Source organism: Lissotriton vulgaris, chromosome 1_1 (genome assembly GCF_964263255.1).
Source record: "Lissotriton vulgaris chromosome 1_1, aLisVul1.2, whole genome shotgun sequence".
Lineage (NCBI taxonomy): Eukaryota > Metazoa > Chordata > Amphibia > Caudata > Salamandridae > Lissotriton > Lissotriton vulgaris.
The window spans coordinates 1,403,852,496-1,403,876,657 of NC_141685.1; the positions used below are offsets into that span (position 1 = coordinate 1,403,852,496).

Consider the following 24,162-nt stretch of genomic DNA (forward strand, 5'->3'; position numbering starts at 1 on the left):
GGCCGGTGCTTTGTGGCTAAATTGGATAAGTATATACTCCCTAGAGACTCTGCCACAATGCATGCGACTGATGGCTCGCAGTCTTCAACCTTGCATGCCTCCCTAGGAGATTAAGCGTTCACCCTTGTAGACCTAATGGCAGCGATTCACAGGGTGTGGAGTGGCCTTGAGAACAAAATAGATTCAGTCTCAACCAAAATTACATTGATAAGAGCTGACCTCCGTAATACGGGCGCTCGAGGACAGGAGGTGGAGGACTTGATTACCACCCTCAAGACTGAAACTGCAACATTATTGGGTCAAGTCAAAAACTTACATGCAATTACAACTGCATTAGAGGTTGTACTGTAAAACTTAAAAGGTCGCTCAAGAAGGAACAATGTCCGCATAATAGGGGTTCGTGAGAGATCGGTGGGAACTATTGATCTTTTTGTGGAAGACTGTATCCTCAAACAGCTGCAACCACGTGGCAATTCCAATTATTTGTCTGTTGACTGATCCTATTTTGTCCCAGGTACCCTATCAAAGACAGGTGCCCCTCCGTGCCCAATAACGGCTTGCACCTTCAACTATCGTGACGGGGACATCAAATTACAGATCCCTCGCACCGCACCACCAGTCCAATATGAAAATGTTGCAGTCGCCTTTTCCCTGGACTTCCGACTACATGTCCAAAGGCTATACCACAACTTTCTTGAGGTCATACGGGTCTTGAGAGACAGTGAAATAAAATACTCCATGATCTTCCCTGCAAAACTGTGCATAGTACTGTACAGCGAGGGGGTGTCCTAAAAAAACACTATAAAATATAGAAGAGGTGGGCGGAATACAGAGGGCTAGGTTTGGAACCTCCTACTCCTAGGTCTGCTGTCAAGGAATTGCCGGGATGACTGTATTGTGCCGTGACATAGATGTTGACTATAACTGTTCTCATAATGAATGGCTCGGACATATATACCCAAGACTTTAACTAAACCACTTGCGGTTCCCCTCTCCCTATTCTGCTCCCCCCATTCCTACTCCGGAGAGCTGTCTTTTGTAGCGCCATGAAACCGCTGGTGAAAGTGCGCTTTACAAATATTTTAAACTCAAACTCAAACCTTTGGGCACTCTCTGTGAATTTAATATGGCACTATGGTTTGTTGTTAAGAGTTATATTCAAGTATGTTTATTATATGAACACAGGTATGATCCAATCGAAAATGTTGAGCTCATTAACGCTGTCCATTACTGTATATTATTGGTGCTCTTTGTGACCCCAAACCTGTGCCACTGTCAACAATAAAATTACGTTGTGGAAAAAAAAACTATGCATAGTAGCAGACGGAAAGACCTGGTAATTTACAACACCTAATGAGGTTTGGGATTGGTTGAATGACTGAAGGGTGGTCGGAGGTATTGGACTTTGATCTAAACCAAGCCGATAATGAAGCGACTCCACTACTCACAGGAATCAGGAGACCAGTGATAGTGACAGATGTCAGCACAATGCTTACCATCGGGACTAGCGACTCCACAAGTTTCCAGTTGGGTCTGGGCCGCAGAGAGTGAGAGTATCTAATAGATCAGACACTTGTACTGTATGAAACTCAGATCCTTGCCACAGTGATTGGAGACAGGAAAATTATCCATGTAGGCGAATCACTTTGGAATTTTTTTTTCCATCTCAGTAGTGGTTTTGGCAGATGAGTGACCACTTGGCGAGAACCACAGCCTCACAGTTTGCATTAGGTTTTGGGATGGCAGGCGTTCTGCAGTGATGGGGCGGGGGCAGGGCAGGGCAGTGTCAAATCCGCCATGCAGGGAGGCAGGTCAGAGTTGGGTTTTATGTTGACTTTTACGTTACACTTATCTTTCAATTATATGATTGTAATATTCTAGCATTGACGCATCTGCACCATCATTTCACACTTTCGTACTGACCCTTTGTCCATCCCACTGTTAGATAGATCCCACCTCAATCTATATCCGTAGGCTCATCAACCTAGACAGCAGTGTCACAGCCCATTGAACTGTCCTACTGTAATTCCAGCAGCTCTGTTGAGGAGCTTAGGATCTGATGCTACCCACTACCCTTTACTACAATATATCCATTGTGGACACATTAGCAGCATTCAACTTAAAAAGCGATGTCCTAGAGTGTCAATGGGCTGGAAGAGAAGATAAAGAGAGGAGTAGTGATGCAATATCTCGAGACATTCCCCGGACATGGTCTTACTCCAGGAGACAACTTAAGGGGAACACTGATCGTGCACTAGACAGGTGGGTAAATAAAATAGTGGCCCATGCAGGTTACACCACTGGCTTAAGAGGAGTTAGCATCATAGTACGCAAGTCACTGCCACTCAAAATACAATACACTTGGCCGACACGCAGGGGAAATATGGAGCACTCTCGAGAAAATGGAAGGGCTAGACCTTCAACGCAATTTCAGTGTATATGCCGAAAGACACCACAACATGGTTTTCACTACACTCCTCCTCCGCCTTCCTGATAGTGAATTGCTGATGTGGGAGATCTTAACGTCGCCCTATGTGATATAACGACTGCTGGCTTCTAGATAGACCTGGACATCTCTTCGATTATTGCACAACTTCTTAGTGTCCCTAGGTCTTGCAGATCTGTAGCACGCCTACAATCTCACAGTACACGTTATACCCGGAGTCCACGGTAGCTTCTCGTGAATAGATTACATGTTCACTTTAACACACCAACTGCCTCATTTCAGAGAGGTTTGCCACCTCACTAGGGCATTTCTGATCATTCTACAATATGGGCGGTCTATGGTCAGCCTATCCGGGACAGCCCTCCGCGCATTGTGCTCAGTTCCTGGTACTTAAAAATCCCACACATACCCCAGGCCTTCAGGAAGCCACTTAGAAGAACACTAATGAAAATGAAGGTTCCTCTGGGAGTCAAATAAAGTAGTTATAAGGGATCAAGGCTCTCATTGATTATGGGGCACAAAAAGAAAAACGCGCCAGTCTGGAGACACTTGAATGAGAGATCCTAGAGTTAGTGACCCAGTTCATCGATGCAGAACAATGGGGTTTACATCACACCTTTAATCAGAAACAAAAGGAGCACAGGGAGACTGGAACAGAAGCTGCAATGGCCAATCACAACGCAACACCATATCACCTCTAGGAGATGTGGGATAGAGCAGGGAAGCTCTTCGTTTGATTTGACAGAAGAGTGAGAGTGAACTGATGGGTACTGGAAGTGCTAGGGGGAAGGGGAGAGCAGGTTAGGGACAGAAAAAGAGTTGCTAGTGCCTTTGCTGCTTACTACAAACACCTATACACCCCAGCGTGGACTGCCACGGCTGTGGAATCCCGCAAACTACTGACAGACATTCCACTCCCCAGTGTATTGCACTTAGCCAGGGTGCTCCTAGAACAAGAACTCACAGAAGCCGAGCTAATACAAGTCATTACAGACTTAAACCCCGGCAAAACCATTGGCCCAAACAGCCAACTCACTGAACTCCACAGACTCTCAGCCTCAAAGGTCACTCCCCACCTCCTACGTATGTTCATGGAAAGCTGCAGACTAGACGTCTTGCCCAGACACCAAAGGTTGGCTAATATTGTGGTCATACAGAAGGAAGGCAAATCTTAAGAAGATTGTGCATTATATTGGCCTATTTCACTGTTAAACGTGGAGGTTAAAATCCTAGCTAAACTAATTGTATCTCGACTAATTCAAGTGATCCGGACACAAATTCATACGGACCAATCCGGCTCATGCAGGGGCGAAACATCAATTTGCGCGCATGCACAGCATTCTAGGTTGCGTAGATGAGATCTGTTAAGAAGACCTTGTGCTCTTACTAGACGCACTAACAGCTTTTGATATGATCGAGTAGCCATTCATGTCAGAGGTACTTTCCAAACTAGGCTTTGCCCACTTTTCATGACATGGACATGGCTCATTTACACCAATTCCCTTGCCCAAGGAACAGTGAAACATCCTCCGTGTTCACTCAAACGAGGCTCAAAACTGGGATGCCCTCTCTTCCCTCTGATCTTTGACCTGGTCCTTGTGATTCTGGCAGCCTGGATTAGGATGACCAAGGTGGACTGAGAAGACAGGATCTCTCTATTCGTAGACATTTTACTGTAGGTCTATGACTGTCTATACACGAAAAAAATAATGCACATATTCATTCCGTTCCGTCGCTATTCAGTGTAGGAAGGTACATCCTGACTATGGTTGCCCCCAACTTTTTGCCCTGTGTTTTAGCTGGTTTTGGACATAGTCGACCTGGGACCCTGCCAATCAGGACCCCAGGCCTACTGCTCTCTCTTTAAAATGGATTCCATGTACCCTAGGTACATTTCCAATTGGTACTGGGCCACCTTATCAGACCCTGTAACTCAGGGCATAGGTGTACCCAGGGCTGCCAGGGGCTGCAGCATGTATTATGCCACCCCTGGCTGGCCTCCTAAATTTGACACAACTGGCTGCATGACAGCTGGGGCAAAGTCGTGTAATCACCCTTTGCTGTAGATATAGTATACCTATATCTAACCCTAAAATGGACACACAGATTCCTATCAGTCACTCCTATGGCAGGCCTTGACAATCCTGAAGGCAGAGTGCTTGGAATCGTGTGAGATGGTGCTCTGGCATGAGCTGAGCCTGTCTGCAGCTTGCGGAATCAAGTCCTAATAGCTGTTCCATGATATCGCATACCATATACTCTTAAGTGCATTATAATCCTCGCGGTTAAATGCTAACTTTGGTATTGCTTTATCAAAACATGTCGAGTAAGGTGTCATACGAATTGGAATACTAACCCCTCGCCAATTCTGGCGACGGGGTTAGCATTCCACCCTTCTAGAGGGACACGACATGTATGTAACTGTGAACCCCGGTTAAAGTTAAGCAAAGCCTCAGCTCCACAAAATGGATGCTGCCACCACAGACACGAGTCTGACCCCCTGCAGCTGGGAGTCCTCCCAGTGAGGGGAGCCTGGACAAAGGGTTTCCTGTCAGGGGCGGTGCTAGCACCGTCCCAGACATGGTTTTGTGTATCCTGGGTAGGCAGGGCTTTTCAGGAAGGTGACTGCTGAGTGGCACCCCGGTGCTCACTACGCATAGGCCAGTCAGAACCAGTTCCAGGGGCACACCAGCCCCTGGCCTGGGGAAGTCCGGCAGGGGAGAGGGGTGTAACCACCCCCCTCCTGGTCCCACCCATAGGCAGGACCTAGTCACCGGGTCAGCCCCCTTTTTTAGTATAAAGATAGGAGCGGGCCCCCTGTTCAAATTAGATCATCTTTGGAATCAAGATACCACTTTCTTCGAAAGGACTTCACGATTTCTTCTTCAAGATTCTCCCTTGTGGCTAAGGAGTAGTCACCCTGCATCAAGCGGGCACCATCCTAAAGAACACTGCGGTCTGCTGCAAGTCCTTCTTCACGAATCCGACGACCCAGCTCGACGAGACCCGGCTTCCCTGGCACCTCTGACCTCTACTCACCTCTACAGCAAAGCTGAGAACCGTGAGTGCGACGAGACCTCGAGGGACCGACGATCGCCAAGACTGCACGACATCTTTACTGCAAGCCCACCGTGTCCTCCACTGGTGAGTGCTTTGGGGTCCGAGAAGCCCCGACCCTGCGCAGCTCCAGCACCCAAGGTCAGCCTCCCTGCATCTCCACGATCTGCGTGGGGCCCTTCTGCTGTTTGCTGTGCACCGCGTTGTTTGGCTACTAGCCGGCTGGCTTGTGGCCTTCTGAACGACGCCCGACGACATCTCTGCTGCTGGTCTGGTTGCTCCAGGCTGGCCCTTGCTTCCTTCCAAAAGAGAAGCACCCCGGACCCTCCTGGTCCACTCCAGACGCCATTTTAGGTCCACCGCGTGGGCTTGAATTTGCCAAGGCTTTGTTGCCCAATCCTGGGTCCAGCGACGCCGACAGCTTCTAACTTCGTGGGACAGCTCGATCCTCCATCCTGGTCGCCGACAACGCCTCCTGGTCCGTGAGATCTTCGAGCTACAGCGTCACCCACTCACCTTGTCGAGGTGGCTACCATCCGGTGCCCTCCTGGTGCCCACTGACTACTGGCTAGTAGTCTCGAACTTGGTCCCCTCTGCTTTCAGGTGTCATCTATCTTCGAGATCCAGGCTTGGATCCAACTGAACTTTCTTCACTGGTCACCGGCCAGCATCTTTTCTTCCGGCTCCTGGTCCGTCTACGAGGATTCCCGACGTCTTTTCAGACCTATGCAGCTGCAGCCCCTGGGCTAGGTAACTTCGGCATTTCGGTGCCCCAGCATAGCCTCACTATCCAAGGGTCGGAATCTATCTTCGTTTTCTCCCTACCAGGTCGGGTTCGCCCGAGAACACTAACTTTCTATTTCCTAGCTACCATAGACTTTTGTCCGCATCTCGCGTGAGAGTGCACACACTGCACCCGAGTCCCCTAGGCCTCCTAGTCGTAATCTAACGATTCCCTAGTCAAGTCCTAGCGATTCCAAAAGCTATTAGTACTGTACTTACCTGCTAGGAATTTCACATTCCACTTTCAGAGTATATGGTTTTCCGTGCCCCTCGGGCATTTGTATATACTGTGCTAACTTAAGTATTTTTGTAAGAGTTTTGGTTTGTGCTTAGTACCCTGTCCTCATAAAGAGTACAGGGCTGTTGTGATCTTTAATAAATAACTGTTTATTTTCATAACACTTGTGTGGTGTCCTTTCACTTGGTGTTCAAGGGGTATATGTGTGGTAAACAGCTGGCTTAACACGCCCTCTCGAGTCTTTAGCCTTAGACTGCTCGTATCCATGCTACTAGGATAGCTGGTCTATAAGGTTGACTTACAACCAATCATCAATAAGGGTTGCTGGACTGATACATAGTGTTCACTAGAATAGTGAGCACTGCATATCAGGCCACCTTCTCACATTCAGGTTACAGCATCAACTGGAATACATCATGGATGTATCTCCTACATGGCCTCACACCGAAATTGCCCAACAACTGTGCTGCTCATATTGCCACAGACTGGTTCCGCTACCTAGCGATCTAAATTATGGTAAAGGCACTTGCGTCTCTAGTAATGTAGAACAGCCTCTGGCTTGCCTGCTGAAAGATATCTAGAATTGGAGAACCCTTCCACTGTCGCTACTGGGGAAAGACGCCTTATTTAAAATAAGGGCACTACCCACTCTTCTTTATGCGCTTCACAACACACCACACCTAGACTCTACATCCTATTTTCAGGCGATTGAAAGTGAAACTTGTACACTACTCTGGGACTGGAACCTGCAAAGATAGCGCCCTGCCCGACACACACACACACATTACTGGCCGACACAGATCTTCACCGACCAATGGGTTCACTTTCCCGTGAAAGAAATTCACCTTTCGAATCAATAGATTTGTCATGCAACAGGGAGGTTACCTCAGGGCCATTTATGGAGAGGCGTGTAACACGTCCTTCTAGACACCCACTGCAGTCACACTTCCCCTTTGACACACACACTGGGTGCTTTGAGCTGGAGGGGCAAGATTATGAGGTCTACTCCTTTGTGGGACGTTGCACAGTTGGGCACACTGCCTACAGAGAAAGGCTTTGACAAATGGGACCCGATTGGGCTAACCAGGGTAGGCGACCTGTGGAGGCACAGAGGGGTGATCCAGTTCGCTGACCTACAAAGCAAATATCAGCTAGCACCCACTGAAACCCACCGATATGTACAAATATGAAATGAACTACAGAGTGCGTTACCAAAGGCCAAGGAGCCTTCTGAACAGTTGCCACTAAAGGATAGGTTATTAGATGGCCACATGTCCAAGAAAATGTATCTCCCTCATTTATAAGAAACTGATCAATGACTCACTTGAAACCTTGGCCTGTCTGCGGGAGCGAGACCATAAGGGCCTGGAGGATGACGAATGGTCAGATGCGTTGGTATTCCCTAGGGAAGTGTCTACAAGGTCCAGGTTCCACCTAGTACAACTAAAGTTTTACACCGTTGTTACTATGCACGCACTACAATTGTACAGATGGGCAGGGCAATGAAAGCACTCTCAGGTAATCATTTGTGGAAGCTACATGGAGGCTTAAGCGAAGTGGTTCCTCTTGAATATCTGAGAAGCAACTGACCTCACCAGTATGATCAGACATGGATGAGACTGGGATTAGTGTTGGCTAAGCACAAAACTGCGAGGAAGGGGAGGGCTGAACTGGCACCACAACTAACTGATTGGAAGCAAGACCTGGATTTGTGCATGCTGGTGGAGAGGTCTGTGAAAGTAGGGGCTGTCAAAACAAATAGACTAAAATATGGGAGAAATGGAAAAAATATTGGGTGAACTTTGTACCCCTTTTAAATTAACCGGGCATGGGATCTTGAGCCATGAACACGGATTCTAATGTTGACCTTTAAATTATTGATGAGTGGGTGGGGAGACTGGGGTTTTGGAGATTGACGGGAACCTGATTAGGACTGAACATTAATTGATGTTAAAATGAGTAACGCTTATTGTCATGGTTTGGCTTATTTGTAATAATAAGATCCTCCCAAAAATGTGTAAACCTCTATTTTTAATAGTTATTAAAAATCAAATTCAATGGTGAAGTCTGATCTTTAATAACTATTAAGGGAAAGCAACTTTCAGAACGTTATAAAGTAACCATTTACCTGCCTAAACTGTCAGAAGGCTAATCAGAATAATCCTCTTCCAGCTTCAGTTAGCCTTTGAAAAGGTGTGATATGCTTACCAGGAGCAAGCAACAAGCTTACCTGAATGGACAGAGGATTCCTAGGAGCTCTGCAGACTATGCAGTGTGGGGCAGTGGAAATCCTTTTGACAACACAGTGTCAAATCCTGCTTGAAAGGTCTGCAGAACCACATGTAACACTTGGGGTGCACTTGAAAGTAATGAGAACAGGAATCCTGCTTTTGTCCTACCAAACTTCAGTCTCTGGGTTTATTGTGGGTACAATGGCTGTCTCAAACTTGGAGATGTGGCAGGACACTGGGATAACCATAATTCACTCTGCATACACACACCTTGCCCTAAGGGCCCAGGTTTAGTGTGACTGAAGACTTTCGTCATCTAGAAAATGCCTAAAGTGGGTAGGGTTGGCCCTGGGAACTTTTATTCCATTGGTTAGGGAGTGTCCAGGAGTCATTCCCCAACCACTAGCTAGTGACGAGCATAAATGTGGCACCTCCAAGCACCCACTTCAGAGCATGGCTGGTTCCGAGGAAGAACAGAAGATTACCGGACCTGCTGTCTGTGACCCAAGAGGAGTCTTCAAAGATTGGATCTGCTCCGTCCGTATTGTAGAGAGGATAAAGAAGGGGTCTTCAAGGGTCATAAGGCTAACTTCCAGTTCAAGATATAGGGATACAACAAGCTAGAAGAGGCCTTCCTTAACCCTGCTGTTAGCCCTTTGCCTGACAGCCTGTGAGTCTCTAAGGACCTCCCCTAATTTCCTGTGGGAGGGTGCTAAGGAGTTTACGACTGTGGTAGATTAGGACTTAAAGAATTAATCCAGTAAGGAAAAATATTTTGCAAGGACGAACCAGGTTGGCATATTTGACATATTGCGGCCTCAATTGATCCTAACTCCTAGTCTACCTCGACCATTGACTTTCATTGGCACTATCTGCTTTTTGGCACTAGTCCTACTAAAAACGATTTTTAAAAAATCATATCTCTGGTTCTCCATATTGGATGTTTGCCATTTTTGCGACATTTTGTTTATTATATTTTACTCTTATTAGGTTTGAAAATTGTATTGTTTTGATTCTTAACTTTATTACAATTTGGTACTGCATAAATACTTTGCACATTGCCTAAGTTAAGCCCGTCTGCTCTGTGCCTAGCTAACATGGGGAGCTCAGATTAATTTAGTGACTTAGTGATCACAACACTTGTCAGCGTGTGAACCGTCTACTTGAGGTGGATAGTCACCCAAACCAAATAATTAAATTCATTAAAACCGCACTGGCAAATCAAAGTCCTGCAAAGGGAATGTTAACTAGAGAAGGCCGAAATCTTCAATCGAGATTCTTTGCATCCTTATTTCTGATCAGAGTAAAAGGCAACATGTGGTTTCCAGGTTTGTGTCACTTGCATGCAAAGGGAGAGTCCTAATGGTTAAATCTGCTTGGCCATACCTGCTTTCTTTAGTTACGACTACTCCTGGAATTAGGACATTTATGGTCAGTCTCTGCTTTGCTAGCTTGCTTTTGCTGGGAAGTGTGTTTACTGCATGTGGCTTCCTGGGTGTATAATTCACTACCATGGTTTGCATCTTCCTATGCCAAGATGCGCGCACTAGAAGATACCTGGTAGATTAAGGGACTTTTTGTATCTCATCTTAATCCCTATATTTTCACTTTCTCCTCACCCTCTACAGAAACAAAAGCCAAGACTGATTTTTCTGGTTACTTGATATAGCACAATTGTAGTTTTTCTTTTTTTCTTTTTTCAAACATTCAATCCATCACACCTGTACAACACTACTGGTAAAACACGGTTTAATGCCAGATAATTACAATCACTTGTAAAGTTTTTATTTTTATATACTTAAACTTTTTTATTGCAGGTTCACATCCCTGAATTGTTTGAGGAGTTATTTCATTCTCATTTAATTTAAAAGAACTCAAGACAAATGCTGGCAAGACCTTTTGAATGATCTTGGCTGGCCAAATGGAGGGTTTCAAAACAAAAATAGGTTATGTTATGCGGTATTTGTAGCGCGCACCGATAATCAGGAGTGTCCCGGCATGGATGGAGATCGTGACAACAGAAAGGGTCAGGAGTAAGGTGGCTGGTGAAAAGAGAAGTCTTTAATTGTTTCTTAAATAGCCTAAGATCCAGGATTTTCTGCAGGTCCAAAGGAAGGGAATTCCAGGACGCTGCTTCCTTGACAGAAAGAGTTATGTTATGTTAGTTTTGTCTTTTATAGCGCACGGCTACTCCATAGAGTGTCCCGGCGCTTTTATTGAAAACCAGTAGCAGAGTAACAACACAGTAAAGCAAAGTGGACCAATAAGAATCAAGCGGAGCGAACTACTGGGCGAAAAGCCAAGTTTTGAGGCCCTTCCTGAGTTAACCCCCAGGAGAGTCCTGCGGAAACGAGATACCACGGTCAGTCCTTGTGAAGCAGAGCGGAGACTTCTGCGAGGGGCATAGAAGGCAAAACACTTCTGAAGATATACCGGCCCCAGGCCATGCAAGGCACTGTAAGCCAAAGTGAGAGCTTTGAACTGAACTCTGTGGTCCATGGGGAGCCAATAGAGCTCACGCAGATACTGTTTCATGCTTGATCTTCCTGGGATTTGCAGAAAAACCCTAGCTGATGCGATCTATATTGTTTGCAATTTTTTTAGCGGATACCCTGGCAGACCAAAGTATAGACCATTGGCATAATCGATGCGAGACAAAATGAGGGCGCGAGTCACCATTTCTTTAGCTGGTCTAGGTAGCAAGGGTAGAAACAGTGATTTTAATGTGCCGAAGCAGACCCCTGCAAGTCTCTTTATCTGTGTGGAGAACCTAAGGTCTTCTCCAAACCAAACTACTAAGTTCTTAGCAGGGTCACCAGTTGAATTTGGTTGGGAATACTCAGAAGGCCACAGGAACTCCCTTAAAGCTGGAGGGAAAGATCCATACAGGAGGACCTCCGATCTGCCCTTGTTGCACTTCAACTGCGCCCATGCGAGTCTTTTGAAAACGGGAGAGACAGTTTTGAGCTGCAGCCGGGGACAGATCATTTCCACTCCAAGTGAAGAGGAGCTGGGTATCATCCCCATAGGATATGATCTTAGCTCCCAGCTGCTCTGCAAGATAGATCAGGGACGTGATGTAGATATTGAAAAGCAGAGGTCTCAAAGTAGAGCCCTGTGGAATACTTGTAGCCACTCTCCTGGGGGTCGAAGAAAACATTGGCAGCCAAACCGGCTGGGTGCGGTCCTCTAGAAAGGATTTAAGCCAATCCCAAGCACGACCAGACACGCCAATGATAGAGAGACGGGCAAGAAGTTGTTGATGGGGGACCATGTCGAAAGGAAGCAGAGAGGTCCAGCAAAATCAGGGCCGCTCTGCTGCCCACGTCCAGACATTCCCTTATTGCCTCCGACATTTCAACATGAGGTCTCTGTGCTGTAAGATGCCCTAAATCCGAATTGGGCAGGCTGGAGTGCACCAGATGACTCAACAAAGGTGGCCAGCTGCCTAAAGACTGCTTTCTCGCACACCTTTGCGACTGCCGGGAGAAGGGAACTAGGGCTATAGCTGACAAGAAGAGCCGGATCTAGGGAGGGCTTCTTCAGAAGCAGGAGCAATTTGGCCTGCTTCCATGCCAAAGGGACAGTGGCAGTCTGGAGGGATAGATTTAAGATGGCACTCACTTCAGGATTGATCACCTCTGCAACCCCTGAGAACAGCCTAGCCAGACACAGGTCTGTAGGGGAACCCGATTTGAGTGATTTAAGAATGGTCAAGGAGTCCAGCGCCTTAATGGGTAAGAATTTAGTCAATGGGGGAGCAATCGAGGGGGAAACTAAAGGGCTTACAATGTAAGGCTTGGCCTGCCCCAGAAGAATAGGCCCTAGACTAACTTGGAGCTCCTGAATTTTTCTCAATAAAGAAAAACTATAGTTTCTCGCACCATTCCATCGAAGTGGGCAGAACAGTGCGCTCCGCACTAGGTTTGTGAAAACTTTGGACAATGGCGAAAATTTCTTTAGTGTGGTTTTTGGACAGAGCAATACGCTCTGCGTAAAAATTACTTTTGGCTTCCTTAATGGCTGCAAAGTAGTCTCTCTGGGCCCTTCTATGTGCTAATTTAGCCAGATAGCAGGATCTCTGCCTCTAGCAACATTCGAGTTTTTTATATGATTGTTTTAATTCCTTGAGCGAGCTGGAGTACCAAGGTTTGGAAGGAGTCTCTTACTTGCTTATTAGAACGAGGCAAGGTCAGGGATTCAATAGTCTGGGAGATCCAACCTGAAAAGTTCTCCAACGCATCATCTAAAGTATTCGCAGCAGCAGGACGTGTATGGGTCAGAGCGCAACCAAGAGCAGAGTTATCTATTCTCTGAGAAGGACTGCATTGAAAAGATTTGTTCGGGAAGGAGTGCTTCTCAATGGTCCAGGAGAACTGGATAAAAAAAATGATCAGAGGGGTTTACTAATAGTTAAAGGAAAATTAGAGCATACCAGATCAAGGAGGTGTCCCCCAATATGGGTGGGAGAGATAATCCATTGGGTCAGTTGCGCCAGGTTAAGCAGATCATTCAATTCCCTAGCATCATTAGCCATTGTGCAGTCCAAATGGATTTTAAAATATCCTAAAAGTAGGAAGTTAGGAAAGCGTAACGCCCTAGGGATAATTACCTCATTGATGGCTTTCAAAAAAGCTCCGGTGGGACCTGGGGGTCTGTATACAAGGGTCCACCTAGCATACAGTGTGGGAACATAGTGATGGAAAAATCAAAAACCTCTCCATCCTCGATACCTGATGAATCCTCGCAGGTCAGAGTCCACGAGTCTCTGAACACCACCGCTAGACCACCACCCCTTCCCACTTTCCGATCATCCCTCAATTTTAAAAACCCTGGGGATGGCCAACTCTACCACAGAGGCAAATAACTCATTAAGCCAGGTCTCAATCACAAATAAGAGATCTAGCTGTTCATCAGAGAGAAGTTCAAATATGTCTGGGGCGTGCTTCACAAGTGTGCAAGAGTTAATGAGCGCTGTCCAAATGCAATCCCTTTTCGAAGTTATAAATGTGGGGGCGGCCTGAGGAGTGGGACCTACCAGCTCTGTGCTAAAGTTGATATCACACTTGGCACAGCTCCTAACCAGATACTTGAGCACCTCTCAATGGCACCTGCACTTACCCTTGTAATGATCAAGGCCTAGTAGCTCAGAACGGCTGTAGCGTTGTCGACCATCGGGTTGCTTTGTCGGCAAACCGGCAGCGTGGCTGGCGCTGGCCGCTTCCGGGTGCAGACGGGCTTGCCATTGGCGCGCCCAATGCGTGCACCGCTTACATTTAATGGTAAGAGAAAGCTTGCCATTTTAATTATGTGAAGTGATTAATGCTTTTTGCGAAATTTTAATATTTCAAAACATATATGCACACTTTATTAGCGCATGGGGCCATCATCCAGAAGGCATCCCAATTTTCAGATGTAAAGTCAACTAGTTTAGTTTAGGCTTCCAGCCTTTACGATAACAGGTAGTTGGTAAAGGAGAGGACACCATGCTGGAAACAAAAGTCACTACTTGTGTCATCTAGTTTTTCCAGCTCCTTCAAATAGCATGCACTTTCCAGTACACCATGCAATTTAGCTGGTAGCACAGTCTCCTTCTCCCTGGTCTCTCAAGCTGCCTTACCAATAGGCTCCTTTAAAAGCAACAGGGTCACCCTTGCCATAAACACTCCGGTCCCCCCCCCCCAAGAAACTGCTATGTTTTGTTTGTGCTTATCTTGGTAAAAAGACTAAAATACATGTTGTGGAAAATAGTAAAGGTTTGAGCAAACTGCTCAGTGTTGGTACAAATTTTAATGATCTGCTCTTGGCACAGAATCTCTGTATACATATCTTTCTGAAGCTATAAGGAAGTAAATTAAGCTGCTTCAAAGCTGTAAGTTATTTTCTAAATTTCCTAGCACAGAGTTACACTTCCACTCAATAGGGGCACTGTCTATTCTAGTGCGTAATTTTCTTTTTTAACTCTTCACAAGTATATGACCAACTTACAATTATTACCCTTTTTAAGCAGAAGATTTCATTGCACATAAATCTGTCTCCCTTTCGTTTCTGTGCGATGTAAGGCCAACCCCCTCTCCCATTACATTCAGTGCACTGCCCAGTCCCAATATTGGATTTAAATGATTTGATCTGTAGTTGCAGATCAACTAAACAATTATTATTGTGGTGTTGGACACGTGGTTCTTGAGTGAGTAAACCCAATCCTCAGCGGTTCAAAGATCTGATGGCATCATATCTGCTGAATAGACCTCACTACAAAGAAGAAATTATTGCAACAGAAGTGAATAAGTGTTACTGCATAAGAAGCAAGGCTTGCACCATCACAACACAACTTGATACTCCTTTTAACCAAACGTATTTTGTGGTCTTAGTTTAAAATCGGCTGCCTTTCGGCATAACTAGCTCTGGCCTAAAGCAAAAACACTTTAGTGCAGAAACATTGCCTTTGCGCAGACTGCACAGTAGAATTCGTCGGTAACAAATATTACCTCAAGGATATAATTCCATCCCTTTTCATTAAATACGTCATACTGAAAGTGCTCTCTGTACACCTCTTTGGCCTCTTGAATCTTCTCCTTAGTCACCACCCTACCTGAAATAAAAACAAGGATTCAGTTTAGCCAAAGTATTTCTGAAAAGATACGGCTCATATTGGCTCAGTAGTCACAGAATGCGGTTCACATTGGTTTTGTAAACCATGATACATGATTATACACTGAGAACGGTCATGAGCTCTGTCTGGATTCATGATGGCTCAATGAGGCTTTTAGAGGGTGTCTGATCACACCATTTCACATTGAAGAATTTAGGGCTTTCGATTGCACTATAAATTGTATGTGTAAGTGGATACAGGTCATTGATGAATTTGCCTGGATTCAGAAGGCTTTGGAGACTCTGGGCTCTTCCAAATGAGTAGCCATACTGTTAGTTGCATAAAACTTAAGCAGTAAAGCAGACTGTGTTCGAAGTAAAGCAATATATTTTGCATAACAGTGACCGAATGTAAATTTTAAATGGTGGTGGTTTGCCAATCATCTGAAATGGTAAAGCATCTTCAAAACTGCAACAGAGAACAGAAAATGTCAAGAGCTTGAGAAACGCTTCGACGTAATTGAGGCTACCTGGGGATAGTGTTTCCATGGTTCTAACCTCTGAGCTATTACAGAAAGTGCGAGCAAACACATAAATAAGCACCAAAAGGAGCAGTCTGGCCTGCCTTGGTCCCATTGCATGAGATCACAAGCCACACCCTACATCTTTCAGCATCTCTCTTCATCTTTCTCTTTGAATGACACAACATGCTATATATAAGTCACAACATGCTTAAGCAAACACTTGCAAACCGCGGAAAATATCACAGGGCACTATTCTGACCGTCTAATGAAACCATGGGTTGAGATCCAGCCAATTGCTTAAGTGTTCAATATTAAAACAAGCTCAAAAACGGTCTACCTCTCATAATTCTGGATGGAAACTGCAAAAATTGTAAACGATACCAGTCTATATGTTCTAGGGGGGCTGGGCCATACATTTCTTTCTAGCTTAAAATGAATGAAGCACCAGCACTGTGAGGTTTAAACGCCAGAGAAAGTGGGTGTCGGACTGGACTTCAAGAATTAGAATGATATCACCGTGTGTACCTACAGTGTTCAAATGAGATATGAGTGATTGGATTTAGGGGTCTACATCTAGTTTGCAAGGAAACCTGAACCGATGAAAGAACAAAGAAGCAGCTAAGCTTGTCCCATTTTCCCTTAGTTTGTTTGGTGAGCCTGGTGCAGGTAGTGCCAGTTCAGAGCAGTTGGAAGTATAATGGCTCCAGACTGAGTTGCACAGGAGGCCACCATTGCAAGACTAGTAGGGAAAGGACGAGGAAGGTGTTTCAATAAGGCAACAAACTAAAGTGGCAAATTCAGACTCCCCAACAAACAAATTTTAGGGAAGGAGGGGTATGGGAAATTAACTCTCAGTCGTAGAGACATGCAGGCTGTCATGTCCATTATGGGGAAGGTCAGGACACAGGAAGATCGCCATCTTGAGCATCCATGCGGTGTCCCAAATGGACATCCTCGTTTTATTTCCCAGTTATGTACATAAACGCACTACTGTAAAAGGAGTGGGGCATGGAACCCAAATTATGAGTGACTGGGCTGACAGCTTCCAGGGAGAGCAGCCAGTCAGCCTTTCCCCACACATAGTAGGAGTACAGACAACATTCCTAAATTTCTCAACTATAAGCTGTTATCAACTCATCTCATAGCAGCCTGGGACGATATGGGGTGTAGCCACCCTCACTTAGGGGGGCAGCGGGGTGGGATCACTGTACGGGTTGACCTCCAACCTGTCTGCAGCACGTGTCAGAGCTGGTGAATGTCACTATTAGAATGTGAAGCACCTCCAGGACAATAGACTATCGAGTTCACTGGAGGAAAAAAAATAGGAATAGGTTGGGGAACAAATGTATATGCCAATCAATGCAGACAATTTTCATCAAAACAAATTACACCTTAAGTGCCTTTTTATACTTGATGGGCTATTCCATGCAATTTCAAGATAAAGGGCTATTAACACACTGAGGAAACAACCAAGTGTTATTTATGGAACCTAATTCGAAGAAATAGCTAGTGGCTGGAGGGGGGGCACAGACTGAAGTGGTCCACAGGGGAGCAGTTTCATCATACTGCCAGGGATAATCAGGAATTTATGGTACCTTGAAAAGGAGAGGGGGCTCGGATGAAAGTGGAAAAGATTGGGAAGTCACCAATAATAGTAAAAAAGAGTCATGAGGTTTGTCAATTATTTTTTGTATTAGAGTTTCCCACTTAAGGTCCTTCTTTGATGCATGCAAGTGACTTGCAATTCTGTTCCAGTACTGTGCCCACAGTAAACTTACAAGAAAAAACTGTAATTTTGAAAGCCAATAGGGTGGTTTCTTTCTTTCTAGCACATACAATAGACATTAAAAGAAATGCACGATAAAATTGCACTATCTTAATGTGAGCATGCATGATTGACAAAAAAAAAGAAATAATCCAAATATAAAAAAACATGCAATGAAAGCAGAGACTGGCCTACCAGCACTGGAAGTGAAGTGGACTCTACTGCACATGTAAATGCAAGTGAAAAATGTACTCTTTCACAGTGAAGAGGGCCAACGGTTCACGTCTACAAATAGTGTGGTGGGCAAAAGCAAAACGTGAATGACACTTTAGTAGACTAGTCAATGAGGAGAGCAGACCAAATGTCCCTCATGCATATACATTTAATTTTAGAATTAACTTTTTGCAAAACACGAGGCTGGCGACAGCTGCTTTGATCTCTAGGCCTAAAAAGAAAATATTGCGAGGACCAATAGAACAATAAACATGCAGTCAAAACTGCCGTGGGCACATGCACGACTTTCAGAAATGTGCGTTAAAAAACAGTTATTGAAGGCAGAAACGGCCGCCTTCGGAAGAATTCATTTTCCCTTGTCTATCTAAAGAATGTAAAGTTTACAGTACAGGCGAAAACAACAACATTCGAGTTACTTTCACAATTCGAAAGCCGAACGGTGGTACCACTCATACTAAATACCTTTTAAGTACTTTTTAAGAATATACTGCAAGCCGTAGAAGACGGTTTCCTCATACTTCACTTTTTTGATCTTGGCGTTTCCGTTCTTCTTTTCTCGGCACTCAAAGTAGGAGTACACTTTGGTTGTATTGGGAGGATATTGTCTGTAGTGCGTAACCTACGTGAAATGAGAAAAAACAACTACATAAGAACTAGGCAAAATAACAAGAATATCTGGAGTCTGGCGGGGTACAAAGTGACATTATTCCGACTCGGTGAACACACTGCAGCCTGCAAAATAAACGCTATAAAGCAAAATTCCAGTTTTTTTTTTTTTTTGCCCTCATTCCTCCGGGATTAGCCCCTAAGTAGGCCCGCCACACTCTCGATCGGTTTTACTTCCAGGGTTGTTTAACACAATGGTTGGCTGGCCGGCTCGTGACCGGCATTGAAATACAAGTGGTACGTAGAAACCTTTAACAACATTCTTGAAATTCCAGGAATCTACAGGAAATCGGATTAATTTATGGTTGGTGGTACGTCGATGCGTTCTGGCCCAATCACACAATATGGATTTTTTTTTTAAATAGATTGATCTATTTAACTAAATGAGATACAATTACAAACACATACGGGCTACAATGAATAAACATATGCAAAATAAGGGCTGGTTGCACGACTAAAGAATCCAGGTAGGATTCTGAGCATATACTTTCAGAGGGAGTTTGGGTAGTTTCTTTACTTGCTTTCACGCAACTGGCTGTTCGTCAGTACTGGACTTTCAAGTTGAACAACAATAATCCACGCAAATTATGTCCAACCATTACTTTAGAATACGTATGCAAACAGTCCCAGAAAATCTGCATGCTAATACAACTAACAGTTACTAGGGCCGCAGCGTAGAATTGGTATATAAAATAAATTGTAGTGGACACGCCGACTGATATTACAGAGAGTCTATTCAGACAGTTTAAACATGTATCAGACTTTTCGGGGAGCAGGTGGGAATATGGTTTTTGCCGCCTTTTACAGCTCAATTTGCACGGGTATCAAAAGGCTGTTGTGCCATTAAACATATTATTAAAGCAAAAGGAAGGGGACTGGGGACGCTTGTAGGTTCAGCATACAAGCCTCAAGGACTTATCAATGCAAAAAAGTATGCAGTTCCTGGTGAAGGAGATAGGTGTAGAGGTTTGATCGGTATAGCTAGATGTGCAAAAGTAGGAGTGAGGGCCTCTCCCTTTTGGAACTAGGGCCCTCACACACCATGCCTCATCATAGGGCTTGCTCCTCATTAGGCCGGTGCTGCAATGTGAGACGGGCACCTTATGAGATCTTTTGTTCCCAAGCCATAAGGTGAAGTGCGGGTGTAGGGCCGTAAAGTGGACAGGACTGTCAAGTGTGTGGGAAGTGTAAGAGAAATGAAAAATGTGTGAATTCGAACTCCAAACAAATTTCAATTGGCGAGTCTACTTGTCCCTGTTGAAAACTGGGTTAACACACCACCGATCTAATGCTCTCTGGTGACTTTAAGTGTAGGTTTTGCAGCGGCTCAGTGGCCGGACAACCTACCCTCGCTCTACCAGTTTGGCAGTCATGAAACGTGTCTTTATGTCCATGACTTAATTTTAGATAGTCCATCTCCTACTAAGCGACCTGGTACACCGACAGCTATGCCCTAGAAAGAGAGAACAGACCCCCCTACCTACACTTTTACCTGCATTCGAAAATTAGAATGGGGAAGAGGTGAACCTATGACACAAGATGTACACCCACCTTACCAAAGACTCCCCTAGCAACACCTACAAAGCATGTACAACCACAACGAAATATTAATGATAACCGCGTACTAACCACATACCCTAGTTAAAGAATTTCTTCACCTACGGGTCAGTGGCGACCTTAATCTCTGGCACAAAGATTACTCAATCTCAGCCTCCTTAAAATTCCAGACGTAAGAGAGAATCCACACTTAAGACACGTCATGACACTATCCACCAATGAATTTAAAATGTATAAATTCACAGCAACTCATGTCATATCCTTCAAATACAAAGCTAGACTTTCAGCATCACTGGCAAAACTTAAAGCAAGCCCCTATTTTTCGATCGAACAAAAGTTAGATTTTCAAAAATAAACTAAGTGAAGTGAAAACTACTTGCTCATTAACCTCATTCTCAATTCACCTATCACCTAATACCTTGTCAAACGGATCACTCAGGCATTAGTGCCCATACAGGAAGGTGAAAAGAAAGAGAAAAAAAACCGAAGCCCATATCATGGATAAGAAATTCCCTTTCCCGCAAGGTCTCCCAAGATTGTTCTTCTTTTTCTGGATCCTATATGTTTTCTGCCTTTGAGATGTTGTGCATTTTAGCCCTGCTAACCAGTGATAAAAAGGCCTGAGCTCCCCCTTTAAACATGGTTGAATGGACATATTCCTAATTGATACATTTAACTTGCCTATAAGTCCTTAGAATTTGGTACAAAGCGTACCCAGGGCCTGAAGCTAAATGCCACTAGTGCACTGCTATGCCATCCACTACACAGGCATGGTAAACATGGATTCTGGGCCATTGTTGTAGGAGTGTAAAAACTGTCAACTGACTTGTCAAAATAGATCCTATTAAATAAACCGCTTTAAAAAAATATTAATAAGTCACCCTTTTGTAAGGCTTACTATCACACATGCATACATACATTTCATTGTGGCAGGCCTAGCAGTCCGAAGTCTAAAACCGGAGTACTGGTTAAAATCCTAAAACTGTATCTCAGGAATGTGACTAGCTAGAAAAATATACAACTATTTTTTATAGTTATTAATACTCCAATTCAATGATTAAGTCCGATTTTTTATAAATAGCAAGGAAAAGTAACTGTTAGAATGCTACCCTGTGACTGAAGAAATATCAGAAAATGAATTATTATACACTGTCAGCTCCCATCCAGTGATTAGACTTTGAATAGGTGTGAAAAGGTGTGGAATGCATCCCAGGAGCAAACAATAGGCTGACCTGAATGGGCAGAGAAAACTCCTCTGAGCTCGGCAGAATATGGAGGATGGGGCTGTGGGCCTCCTTTTGACAGCAGTGTTGAATATTGCTTGAGATGTCTGTTGAGCTACATGTAATACATGAAAGGCAGAGGACAGGATGCCAAGACAATTCATGGGTATCCACTGTCTGATTGCTGAAGAATCCTGCTTTTGTCCCACCAGGCTTCTGTCTTTGGGTTTATTGTGGCTAGAGCATGGCTGACCCTAACTGGATTTTTGTGTTAGATGGGTGAAGTCACTAGGATTACCGTAGTTCACTTTCCACACACCCTTCTCTACTCTCTGAACCCAAGTTTAGTGTGGCTATAGACTTTTGCAGTCTTTGAAATGTCCAAAGTGGGTAGGATTGACCCTGGGAACCTCTACCTCTATTGATTAGGGAGTATACAGGAGTCCTTCTAACCCAAGCGCTAGTGCCAGGCATAAATGTGGCACTATCAGAACACCTTCCTGATCTAAAGGAGAACTGGACATGCTGTCTGTGACCCTAGAGGAGCCCTTTAGGACTGGACCTGCTCTCCCTTTAACCCAGAACAAAGAAGAGGACTTGTGGCTAATAAGGCTGACCCCTGTTCAAACAGCTATGCAACAAGATTGTCCTGCAACTGCTCATTGCTGCACTAGCACTTCGGGTGGCAACATCGTAAACTATTGCTGCAAGTGATTTTAAACTAAAATCGGTTTTTAAATTTGTTGTTGATACTGTTAATCGTGCGCTGACTCCCCGGTCCACCGCAGCAATTTATGCTGTTTGTTGTGGAGGGAGAAGAGAGCGCTTCCACTTCCTGGTGGTGCCATTAGTGGGCGGCCATCTCAGCAGGGTGACGCTCCAGTCTTTTCCCGAGCCCAATCTACTTATATCCCTTTTCCCTTCGCGCAGTGGTTACGCGCAGCGGGAGCGCCGTAGACGCGCCTAAGAGAAGCCAGTCTGCGCCAGTCCGCGTCCATCCGCTCCTAGATCCTAGTTCCCGGCATCATGGTAGGGATTCGACTTACCTATGATTCCTCCTCCCTGCACGCGTTAAGACCAACCATTAACCCTCACTGCCGCCACTCGGTGCGCCCTACGAATAGCAAGGCCTGATGTCATGCTTGCAACTGGGAACTATTCCCTAAAGTTATGGGAAGACACTAACAACCACATTTGGAAGATGTTTCTCATCAACTGCCGTTCGATGCCTAAACATTGCACAGAACTGGCTTTGCTGATTGAAGAATATAAGCCTGACGCTCTCTTTCTAACAGAGACGTGGCTTCAGCTGGAAGTTGATCCGACTACAGTTTGGGCCACCCCACAAGGGTACACCTTAAAGAGACTGGACCGCAAGACGGGTAGAGGAGGGGGGCTAGCCATCATCTATAGGGATCATTATAAGTGTCGCCTTACCCTTTCCACTACGTCAGTCTGTGGGAGCCTACTCTTTACTCTAGAGCTCTCCCCCACTAACACCTTTACAGGCCTAATCTATCGACCGCCTGGTGCCCTTGGTCAATTTGTCGCAAACACAACAGATCTAGTTGCCAACTCAGTGCTTACTTCTGCAAATTTCACCGTGTTAGGCGACTTAAATCTGCACTTAGACTATCCGCTTGATTCAGCAGCTAATAGTTTTCTACTGAATCTTCAAGCTATCGACCGATTCAGAAAGGATTCCTTTCCACTCATGCCGAGGGGCATCTCTTGGATCATATTTACAGTAATCTTGATAGCCTAAACATCGAGTCGCCTATACCACTGCCTTGGACCGACCATTATTTAATACCCTTTACATGGACCACTAAAACCTCCCCCATAACACAAGATCCTAAAAAGTATTGGGGTAGGAAATGGGCATCGCTTCCCTCCTCCAAGTGGGAATTGGCGCTTTCCGAATTTAAACCTCCGAAGGCTACAAACCCCAATAGAGCCAGTACCAATTTTGACAAATGGATTTCTCACTCTCTCGATTCAGTCCTTCTGAAGGAATCTTTACAATCTATAAAGAGGCCTAAGGTAGCCCCATGGTATTCCCCTCCTCTAAGAGTCATGAAACAATCCTGCCGTAAATTGGAAAGAGCCTGGAGGCAGGAATATTCACACAGTCTAAGAAGGCAGAATATAAAGCTGGAATCAGGCTATATAAAAAGGAAATTAAGTCAGCACAAGCCATATTCTATGAATCAAAAATCAATCTGGCTGCAAACGCCCCCAGAGAGATTTTTAAAATAGCCAAATCGTTGACTTCCCCTCCCCCTGAGCGTAGGTCAACAGATGGTGCATTAGCACGATGCAACAATCTGGCCATTTTCTTCTCCCAGAAGATTCAGACAATCTATTCTTCCTTTGTCACAAACAGACACGATGCAGATGCCGCCACTATAGCTAGCCCTGTTTCCCAAGTCCCTTGTAAACTAGACAACTTTCCTCTCCTAGATTCCATCACGCTAGATAGGATAATCCCTAAAGTCATCTCGGGATCCCCTAGTGATCCAGCACCTCCGCAGGTTCTTGCCACGGTCATTGATGTTACCCGTCCAGTCATCCTCGATGTCCTCAACTCCTCCATCACATCGAGCGTCGTCCCAATCGCGTGGAAATGTGCAAAGGTCAAATCTTTATTAAAAAAAACCACTTTAGATCAAAATAATCTAGCAAACTTCCGTCCCATTTCTTTACTCCCTTGGATGAGTAAATTGCTTGAAAAGCACATTAACAATATCTTAGTAGATTATTTAGAATCTAACAATCTGGTAAGCACCTCCCAGACGGGATTCCGCCCTCAACATGGAACTGAAATAGCTTTACTGGCAGTGACGG

At 44.9% G+C, this 24,162-nt stretch overlaps 1 protein-coding gene across 1 annotated transcript in view; it reads right to left on the reverse strand.

Moving 5' to 3' along the window:
* The window catches only part of NAMPT (nicotinamide phosphoribosyltransferase), a 278,571-nt gene that overhangs the window by 122,631 nt on the left and 131,778 nt on the right, over positions 1 to 24,162 (reverse strand). Inside the window, exons 2-3 of the mRNA XM_086967106.1 lie at positions 18,332 to 18,488; positions 15,244 to 15,347 (exon numbers count right to left, since the gene is read on the reverse strand). Of these exons, the coding sequence (XP_086823232.1) occupies positions 15,244 to 15,347; positions 18,332 to 18,488 (261 nt within the window). The remainder of the gene's footprint in view (positions 1 to 15,243; positions 15,348 to 18,331; positions 18,489 to 24,162) is intronic.